This window comes from Brachyhypopomus gauderio, chromosome 2 (genome assembly GCF_052324685.1).
Source record: "Brachyhypopomus gauderio isolate BG-103 chromosome 2, BGAUD_0.2, whole genome shotgun sequence".
NCBI lineage: Eukaryota > Metazoa > Chordata > Actinopteri > Gymnotiformes > Hypopomidae > Brachyhypopomus > Brachyhypopomus gauderio.
In genome coordinates, this window is record NC_135212.1 from 47,706,309 (window position 1) to 47,717,342 (window position 11,034).

Below are 11,034 nucleotides of genomic sequence, written 5' to 3' on the forward strand. Positions count from 1 at the left end.
AAGAATTCAGTAATCCCCACATCACAGAACAATTGAGAGGTATGTGCACATGTTCAAAACATGCACACACACACACACACACACACACACACACACACACACACTCACACACACACACACACACACACACACACACACACACACACACACACACACACAATCTAACAAGCATTAAACATTTCCAGTCCTAGAATAAGCTAAACTCGATACCCTATGCCTGATTTCATTTGTGTTCATATACAGTGGAGTCCGTACCATTGGGCCCAGCGATCTAAACTTGGACTAGTTTTCCGGCATCAAGGACAAAATGTTCGTCTTAAACTGCATCACTAAGGTGTTCTCACATTGTTACAACGGCTGTAAAATACTTTTTTTTTTACACAAGTGATTCAACCTTAAAGTCCTAACAGTGATGATCATAAATCAAGAACTCAACTCAGCTGCCAAACGATCTTGGCACGATGGAGCGGGAACACAGACAGTGTTGTGAACTGATCCAGGACCAGTCATAATCCTATGCAACAATTATTTAATATTCATGAGTACAATAAAAGTGCATTACAGATTCAGATTCAAACAAATGATAATATGATAAATAACAGCCAGTGTATTTCCCTAGAAGTTGGTGGTGGCTTCTTAATTTGTCTGTGTATCATTTGGGAGAGTTAAATGGGTCCATGTTCTAAACGGACCACACGGTCAGAGTCTGGAAGCGCTTGATTACTTTATGCTGCTCTTTAGTAGTAAACATTACTAGACAGTTGGATCTCAGGGATCAGTGAAATGGACCCTGTCAGTGATCACTGGACCTGCAGTAGTCCAAGAGGACATAAGTATGAAATAAGAGGTTGCGCTCTGTTTTGTGTCCATTATGGGCTTTTATCATAATCCCACAAGAGAGGACATTGGAGAGTGCTGTCTACTCTAACCCTACTCTCTCTCTCTCTCTCTCTCTCTCTCTCTCTCTCTCTCTCTCTCTCTCTCTCTCTCTCTCTCTCTCTCTCTCTCTCTCTCTCTCTCTCTCTCTCTCTCTCTCTCTCTCTCTCTCTCTCTCTCTCTCTCTCTCTCTCTCTCTCTCTCTCTCTCTCTCTCTCTCTCAGACCCTCCCTCCCAGTCTCTCTCATGTTATCTCCTTATCCTTCCTGTCTCTGTCTCTCCCTGTTTGTCTCATAATGAGTGAATCGGGTTACAGAACCAGCCCATTTTTTGTGTGTTATTGATTACCCATAATCACCTTATCCCCCCATCCACCAACTCACTGTTGTCCTTCACACCCACATCAAGACCCCAGATTACACTCTCACATAGCAAATCACTGCTGTCCTGATATTGTTTTAGCTAAAACAACATTTTTAAAAACCTTCATTTTGCTTCAGGCCTAACAGTTATTTCCACTTAAACGAATACTCTCCTCAATTCTAAAATGAAATATCTTTAGAATCATATTTTGTTTCTAAAAGCTGCAGGTGCATTATATAGTCTTCTGTGGTCAGGTCTACTGTTCATCAGAAGGATTATTCACCCATTACTGCCTATTTTCTCTATAATACATAGCCAAATCCATATTGCACATTCTCTGGACTTTAGAGCCAAAGAACCTGCTCTTCCTGCTCTCTCCAAAAGACCCTAACCTTGCCTGGGTCTGGACCAACCCAGCAACCCTACAGACCCTAACATTGCCTGGGTCTGGACCAACCCAACAGCCCTACAGACCCTAGCCTTACTTGGGTCTGGACCAACCCAAAAGCCCTACAGACCCTAGCCTTACCTGGGTCTGGACCAACCCAAAAGCCCTACAGACCCTAGCCTTACCTGGGTCTGGACCAACACAGCAGCCCTATGCCTGCTGTAGCCACTAGCACATCAAGTCCAAAAAAACATTCTATATGCTACATTCTATATGCTATAAGTAAATGCACACACCAACTGAAATGAACTTTTAAAAATGTTTTTTAATGAAATAAACATTTTGAAGTCATCATGATAGAATATAACTGTTGACCACTGTTGACCACAAATAGTTTGCAAACTGATAAAACAGACTGAACAGGTTTAACAAATATAGTTATACTATCTACCAAAATTGCTGAAAATGAATCATATGACCAAGACTTTAATCCAGACTATCTTTAAGACTTCAACCAAAACTATTTTACTATGTGCTAGCAAATTTTCTAATAAGTGAACAGAAAATAGGCTTCAGATACAAAATAATCAAAATCGGGGGTTAATTCTGTGTGAGCCATTTCACTTTAAAGGAAAATCTAGCTGCTCAAACCTTTACATGAAATGAACCAAGCTAGTAATAAACATCAAAAATACATTCTGCAGTGTCTTTTGGAATCAATAATGTGTTTGCTGTTATTGAACAGCTTCCGATAAATAATTAACACTGATCACTGCTTTGTTGTAAATATCCAAAGCTTTGAAGGTATATTGATGGATCAGTCCTGAATAATAACCATGTACATCTTGGGTAACAGAAAAGAGTCTAGTAATATCATTACACTTCCTGCTTTTTAAGCCCAATATGCACCTATATGCCCCTGTGATGTAGAACTCATCCGATCCGTTTCACTCAGTGGTATTTTTCTGAAGTTGACCACAGAGTCATCGTCACTTCCCATCATAAATCACCGTGCTAATGCTCACTAGCTAAGGCAGAGCTAACCAGCCCTCTATGCAGTTCACTATCTTGTGTTTTCACTATAAATAAGCTATACCGTTTCATCCTAATTTTTGTGAATTTGCCCATAACCTGCTCACTGTTACTGAATTATAGCCTAGGTGTTGCAGTAACATCTGGAGGGAGTTTTGGCAGTGCTAGCACCACCTGACAGTGCTGCAGTGGTTTGGGGGTTTTTAAGGGCATCTGATGGCCACTTTCTCAGTATAGTAGTGCATGTTCCAGTGAGAGATGTGGACAGTGAGAGAACAGGTAGAGTATGAGAATGGATATTGATGTGTAATATGTATGTGTATACGCACACATTTGGGACGGGTTGTTTGAATGTGTTTAAATTTACATTCTTCCAAACATAATACTGCAAACCAGAAGGCAACAATAGGTTATGGTAATATAACTCGTGCTTTTGCTACATACAGTAATTTTATTAATGGAAAATGAGGATAGGTATCATTTGCTAAGGAGACCTCATCTCTGACAATTAAACACGTTTATACAGGGCTGTAAGGGAATGTGTGTTTTCACAGACGCATCAGTAATATGCAGCAAGCTTAATTCAGGTAGTGTATATACAGATAATTAAATAAGAGCATCCTCAAATGGCTACTGGCCGTAAAGTTCCTAATACTTATAATTAAAGCCCCGGAAGGGTGTAACGGTGTCACAAAGACGCGTGTCTCTATAGATAACCTTGTTTGAACAATGTAAATTATAATAATGATAATGTTGCGAGCACAACACCCGCGGGCGCGCTCACCTCCTCGGCCTGCTTGCGCAGCGCCTTCTCGCGCTCGTACTGCGTGATGAGCTGCTCGTTATCCTCCTTCAGAAGTTCTAGCTCCACTTCGTGCTCTTGGTTCTCGGTCAGGACGGCGTCGAGGTTCTCCAGAACATTCACCACCAGCGGCATCAGCTCCTTCACCACCTCCTCGTCGTAGCTCCGGATGAGGCGCTCGAACTCGCGGTAGATGCTGTTGGCCAGGCCCGAAACGCGCTCCGACATGACGGACACGGAACCATAGTCGTCCTGGTACACGACCTCCTCGAGTTGGAGCTCCATCATCGTGATGGTGTTCGGTTCCTTGCTCGTTTAACCTCAGAAAGTAAACGAACAACCGGATAAACGGCACACGAAACGACTCGGATGCGAGTGTTTTTTTTTTGTCATCCAAAATAAAGGCTTTCGGAACCGAGGCGATGTGTTTAGGATGTCGGGTGATCAGGTTGCCACATCACTCTATGTTCCGATGCCAAAAGCATCATATGTGAGATGTAGCCCAACCGGAGGCCCCTCGGTACGCCGGGATCTTCTCCGTTGATGTGACACTGAGAAAAGGCGAGTTCTCCTCCCCGCCCGTACCGGGCCGCGCTGTCAGACTCTCCCCCCTACAGCCCCACAACCGCTTCTAAGACGCGTAGCCGCAGGTCCCGGTTCTGCCCGACCCATCCCTGCACCCGGGCGACATCCATCGCAGCGTACGCACAAACGTGCCCGGAGATCCACCTGCTCGTCAGCAGCCGCAGCCCATCAGCCCGGCCATGAAAAAAATCAATCAACGGAGGAAAATAAATAAATAAATAAATAACACAGTAATAAATAGATGACGTATAATCACAGGCGTAGGCCGTCTCCACCTCTCGACTCTTTAGAGCACGATGGCAGGTTTGCTCTCTGTTATTTAGGTTCTGGGGGCGGCGGTAAGGGCTGGCGGTGTCGGTTCCGTTTCTCGCTTGCAGGCACCGGCTGACCGACCGCAGGGTGACGTCACACCGTCTGCACCGTGCGGAGCAGCGACGTCACCGCCGCGGACCTCCTACAACGGGAGAACCGCCGTGATCGGTCCGAGACGGACGCGGCGGCGATATTGGGCTCTTTTGAACCGTAACGCATCTTTTCGCCTTCCGTTTCACGTGCCTAGTAAAAGTAACTACCTCAGCTTTACTACTACTTACTGCTAGTGAAATGCACCGCCATGTTAATTAAAGGTACCTACGGAACGTCTGGTCATTTTAGGTGGAGCGATTCATGCAACTTCTTGAGTTGTATAAGTCTTAAAGACGTCCCATTACGTAAAGGACCGTTATATTAAATTAATTATCCAAAAACGGAATAAGGGTGTCGACATTCAAACCTGCTGAGACCTGAGGACGCGTAGCTCGTTCACTTTTCCTTCCATCATCACGTCAAAGCTTCCAATATTTTTAAATCGTGACACAATTACTGCATGTTAAATAGATATATGCATTTTCCCATGTTCACTAATACCGTCAATATATTTCTGCATACTACTCCATCTTCTGAAGTTAAAAAAAATTATAATGGCAAATAAAATAAAAATCTTTCAGTTTAACATTGTCCCAAAACTTTCAATTAGGTTTACTCAAATCACCAATAAACAATTTCCTTACGAGTACAAATGAATCCATTACAAAAATGAAACTGCAACTGACTTGGGCACTTGTACCGTTTATATAGACTTCAGCATTCACTTGAAACCCTGAGCAAGTAAGAGGTTCTGAATGCAACACTTTAATCACAGTTCTTACTCACACTCAGGGCAACACTGTACAAGAAGCCAAGATGACAATGCTTTGTATAACCACATAAATTGGCTAAACAAGTGGAAACTATGCAAAACTTTATGAATCATCAAAATACACGTTTATTGTAACACCATTTCGGTGACATTGCAGGCACATTTGCAGCCCCGTGTGAGAAACACGGTTTCTACACTGACAAGTGTCACACTAGGCCTCCCAACTGCTGTTTTAATTTAAAACAAAAGGTCAAGCTGAAGTAGAAAAAATGACAAATTTATACAGTAATGGTGAAAATTAACACACTTTGGCATTCAGTAAAGAGGACTCCCAGAGCTGCGGCTTCTGTGCATATAAGAGTATGCCCTAAAGCCCTTGAAGATTTATGATTATTAATCAAAACAGCAGAAAATGAAGCTAGCATATGATTTATGTTTGTTGAAGTATTGCATACAGGCCATCACCTGTTAGGTTACATTTGTACAATCTGGTGGTCTGTGTGTGGTGGTGGTGGTGTTTTTTTTTTTTTGGGGGGGGGGGGGGGGGGGGGGGGGGCACAACCAAAACGGGAGTGATTTCATTTTGGCATTACACATTGGACACTGTGTGAACACGTGCTCCAACTGTACATGTTCCTAAGAGGTCATCTTGTATATAGGAAGGAAGGAGATCATGAGAAGATTTTCTACCAGGTCCTCTATTCTTGTGCTTCCCGAGAGCCTTGTGAAAAATCACCAATTTGACATTCAGAGAACAAGCGTCTCAAGTGCTCCAAGGCTGTGAGCCAGCAGAACGTGCAGTGGTTTTCAGAGGCGTGTTTAAACAATGGCCCATCATGAGGACAAACTGCTAATATCGAGCTTTCCATACTCCAGCAAGACTGATCTTTCTCTTCATCAGCATTTGAGAGTTTACTCAGGTGTTTAAGGTGGCCACGGTGACAGACAGTGATTCCAGTTGAAGATCTCACAGATGTCTTTCGGTTTCATCATGAGATATTTGCATTCTATACATTATCAAACTAAGAACATTTTCTTATTAAGCACAATCAAGTGGCAAGTCTGATTGAATTGAAATGAACCATTTCACTGATTGAGACTTCAACAACTGCTCAAACCGTCAGATAAAAAGGAGGAGCATTTTGGGAATGAGAGAGAAAGTGCAAAGAGTTAAGGAATGAGAGGGAGCAGGGAAGAAACAAGAACTCTGGACATTCCTGAAAATAGGCATTTCAAAACAAGAGGGTTAGGTAGCAGTGTTAGTAAGAGAGAACAGAATGACAGGGGAACAGAATGACAGGGGAACAGAGAAAGAAAAGGGCACCGATCAGTAAAAGACCACACTGGATTTTCCACCGGGGGGGTTGAGCACTCTATTGTGCGAGCGTGGGCGTGGTCCGAGGTGGGGCTCGTGGTCCTTCTCCATTGGCTGTTCGGGGGAAGGCTCAACGTCCCGCTTGGTTGCAGGTGGGGCAGGCGGTGGTACCTCTTTAATGGGTGTGACTTGGGGGGAGACAGTCACCTTCACTTCTTTGGGCTCCTGGGGCTGAATCACTGACATGCAGATTAAATTTGATTATTTACTGAAGATATGTTTCTTTTATCTTATGTTTCTTTATATATGCTCTGCAGACTTCGTTCAAATAAGGTAACAGTTCCTTAGATTAAAAGGACATAGAAAGAAGGGAGGAGGTTTTCATCGTTAGCTCAATGGGAGAGCCTTTAGGCTACTGAACTCTGTAGATGACAGTAATTACAATTCTGTACTCTGTGTACATTGTGTCAACATTTGCAGACATATTTCATGAATTACCTGCTTTTGACCAAAAGACAGGAATTAGCTGTATGCTTTAAATGTATAATGTAAACATACATACAAATGTTTCTGCAAAAGGCATACATCAACATACATGCATGCATATAAACCAATATACTTGCACTAACATACAGACCCACAGTAGCTACACAGTGTCTAGATTTCATGAATGACCCAAAACAATTTTCAAAACAGGTCACTGATGAAAGGACACCAGAAACAAGGGACAATAGTAGAGAGTAGGAGACAAGTTACAGTGAACTAATGGCTGAGTACCCCGAAATGACCGAAAACAGGAGTATTTGAAAGTATAACAAAGTACATTTCTACATGATCTACAGTGAATTGGGCCATGTCTTACCTGGGGGCTCAGGTGTGACGACCACACCCACACCCACACCTATGTTGTCCTGTGAAAGGGAGAGGATTTAGCATCAAATATAGACATTGAATATGAATGAAAACATTAAAGCAATTGTATTTCAAAAGACTACTCAGAATGGTCAGTTCCTGTATTTATTGGCAACAAACCTTTGGTTTGTTTGGATGACTTTTGATAGTTTGTTGGTTTGACTCTGGCCCAGAAAAGATGTTGCTGTCCGCTCCTCCTGCAGGGGCGGGCTTTAGTTGAGTGGGAGGAGCCTCAGCCTGACCAAAAATTCCACTGCTCTTTCCACCTTTGAGGCAAAGGACAAACCAGCACAAACGATTTAACCAGACCATCTCTCATGTGCTTAAAAAACAACTGATGCAATGAGAAAAATCCACAAATCACTGCTTGGATAGTACCATTGATGAATGAATGAATGAAATGTTCGATTTATATAGCGCCTTTCCATATTCCCAAGGCGCTTTACAATTTTAACACAGGTACAAGTCACAGACAACCAATCACACACACACCGGCGAGAAGCAGCAGCCAATTGCGCACAGCGTACTCTCTACCGGGATCCACAGGGGGACTGAATGGGGTGCAGGAAGGGGAGAGAGGACAGACCCTAGTGGCAGAGCACCATCCACCACTGGACATACAAGCACACACACACACACACACACACACACTCAGACACTACTTTTTTTATTGAACATAGAGACACAGACAGACACTCAGGGAGAATTTGTCAGGGACTGCCAATTTACCTAACCTCCATGTTTTTTGGACTGATGGATGATGGATTGATGGATGTTTTGCACACATGGCCAACTATGTAGGCAAGCCTCCAAACAGCAGTAAATTGTATTTAAAACCATAACTCATCATTTGCTGTTTAATAAGTTGTGTATTATTTTTATTTCTGTTTTCTCTTGTTAAAATTGCACACCGATAGCATCTTGCTTGCTATCGCATGAAAAACATTTCATTACAAAAAATTTAACATTCATATACTGTTATTGCTTCATACAAAAGTAGCATCAAGCTTTCTAAAAAAAATTTTAATCTGGGGTTACATTCATAATTCTAGGCATTTCAAAAGGTTTTATACAATTTTTGTAGCCTGTATGTAAGCTTTGATTATTTATTTACACACACACATACCGGGGAGCTATAGGAAAGGGCTTAAACAGAACATCAGAAGTAAGATGTTTCTTTCTCAAAACTAGTCACACTTGAGCTCTGTCTGCAATACCTTTGGGCTCATTCCATTTCCCAATCCCTAAGGTCAGACACTAACATCAGCACAGCCTTTAATAGAACATGTCACAGGCTGAGAGCCAATTAGAAGACAGAATCAACAACGCCTATAAGAGAACCACTTAGAGTGAAGAACTACAGCAAAGGCCACGCCCTCTCATGGTTATCATTTATGTCACAAGACTTAACCTGAAGAACACCGTAAACGTCAGATCAATATATAACCTAGAAGCTACCGGTCTATTTAACAAAAGTGCTATGAACTGTGGTTTAGCGTAAAGAAATTCCTCACATTTTTCTTTTGAAACCTTTGAACTCAATTGACAATTTAATTTCATCACACAGACCTTTCGAACTGACTTGTAGCTTCTAATGACAGACTTAGAATTTAGCATGGAGGGTTTGGAAGTGGCCAGTGATCAACAACAGCCAATACAATGATGCAATTCGAGCTCACTGCTCCCAGAGAAGGACTGCAAGTCAGTCAGAGTGACTCAGGAAATGCACATGCTAGTTAGGCAGACATACGGTATACTGATACTACCTGTTCACACTGTGGACTGTGGAAATGGTTCAAACAGAGCCAAGAGATCATCGAGGGAAATGGAGTGTTTCGTCTGCTGCTGGTTAACACTTATAATCGTACCTGGGGGGTTAGAACGTCTGGGACCTCCTTGAAACTCCTCCGGAGGTGCAAAAACTGTGGAGGCCATCTTATTTGGCCTTCTAGAGGCACCAGCATCATCCTCACTGCTGCCAAATATATTGCTGCTGCCACCTCCGGGAGGCCGCAAAACCCTGCAGTTACACACACACACACACACACACACACACACACAGTAATTCAATAAAAGCACGTTAACCCACTAAACAAATAACGCTACAACAGCTGGACATTTACCTGCATTAACACACATTAATAAAATGAAAAAATAATAAATGCCAACTCATTTCACTACACATGTTCAGACTAGAATCTGTTAGTTAAAAACCACACACACACGGAAAAGGATCACAAGTTGTACAATCAAGCAGAAATCAACAGCAAAAGTGCCCAATAGCGCCACCATGCATCGAGTGTGACACACACTGGACAATTAAGAAAGAGGCGGCAAGGTCGGGCGTTCATGGACCAGCTAGACCCCTAGTCAAGAGACCAACTAGACTCCTAGTCAAGAGACCAACTAGTCAAGAGACCAGCTAGAGCCCTAGTCAAGAGACCACAGGTTCCACATGACAGCAGTTTGAAACTATTGTGGCCAGGTTTCTAAGATTTCAGGGTGGGTTACATGTACTTTACATCTCCAGTCTTATAGCTAATTCAGCTTTTGGTCATTTGAAATTCACAACAACATGCACATCGCATGTACAGTCCACAAATGTATTTGCTCATATTCAGGTACATAAAAGCATCGATAGATATTCTAAAATATTAATAGTTTGATGACAGTAAAGAATCCAACCACGTTGACCAAAAGTAAAAGTTGTACGTTAGCTAGCTAGCTAACTACTAAAACTCCAAGGCTAGCCGGACACTCATGAGCTGGACAGTAACCCTGATACTGTTAGCACGAGCTAACTATCGCTAACGGCAGGTCAAGTTCGCAATCTTAGATTTTAAAAACTGCCTAAATTCTAAAATAAAACTGTTTGGACAACATAAAATAATTTTCAAATTACCTCAGAGAAATATCACACGTAATATCAAGTTCTTTAGTTTGTTCACTTAAATGAGCAATTTGGCAAATAGGAAGTAAGATTCAAGTTAGCTAACTCGCTAGCGTATTAGCTACATAGGAGATCTGCTAGCTGGCGAAGTTCCTTTTTCGACTATCGGCTCTTTAGCGAGACGGCTAGCGAACACGGCCAACAGTCTGGCACAAACTCGAGACTGTCGTACCTCGAACTTGTCTTCGCACTGTTGTCAAGTCCCTGAAACATGTTTGTGGAAGTCATCGTCCCTCTGAATGCGAGGCTGCTCTTCTCAACGTTACAACCGTCGCGCTAATGCGGCTATAAAAGTTGGCCACAAAAAAAAAAAAAAAAAAAAAAACCCTGCGATAGCCACGCCCAAGAGGGCGGGACAAAGTCAAAATACAGCTCTAGCGCACCGTGTGATTCGTCCGTGCATTAATCAATCACAGTAAACGAGGATTCGATTGGATAAAATGAACCGCATGTCAATACCAGATTTGGCTCGTTGATTGGCTCCGACTCTTACTTTTTTACCGCTTACCGTCAATAAACGTATGCATTACTATTGATGGAAAAGTATAGTTACACACGATTATATATTAAAAAAAATATGATCTCTTCGTGAATCTATTTTTATTATATGACATCTTAACATTTCCTGTCTTGT

General features: G+C 42.3%; 2 protein-coding genes across 17 annotated transcripts in view; both read right to left on the reverse strand.

Moving 5' to 3' along the window:
• mapk8ip3 (mitogen-activated protein kinase 8 interacting protein 3) overlaps positions 1 to 4,469 on the reverse strand; it is a 26,104-nt gene extending 21,635 nt beyond the window's left edge. For 15 of the 16 annotated variants that reach the window (XM_076997142.1, XM_076997137.1, XM_076997145.1 and 12 more), the window contains exon 1: positions 3,444 to 4,469. In XM_076997142.1, coding sequence (XP_076853257.1) covers positions 3,444 to 3,749 — 306 coding nt within the window. In that variant the 5' untranslated portion in view covers positions 3,750 to 4,469. The remainder of the gene's footprint in view (positions 1 to 3,443) is intronic. The other variant, XM_076997127.1, reaches the window with a different exon arrangement.
• Positions 4,470 to 5,769: 1,300 nt separating this feature from the next.
• jpt2 (Jupiter microtubule associated homolog 2) lies at positions 5,770 to 10,728 on the reverse strand. Its single transcript, XM_076997156.1, has 5 exons — positions 10,573 to 10,728; positions 9,319 to 9,470; positions 7,571 to 7,716; positions 7,401 to 7,449; positions 5,770 to 6,777 (listed from the first exon to the last, which is right to left on the reverse strand). The coding sequence occupies exons 1-5, from the start codon at positions 10,626 to 10,628 to the stop codon at positions 6,551 to 6,553; spliced, it is 630 nt and encodes a 209-aa protein (XP_076853271.1). The 5' UTR covers positions 10,629 to 10,728; the 3' UTR covers positions 5,770 to 6,550.
• Positions 10,729 to 11,034: the final 306 nt, after the last annotated feature.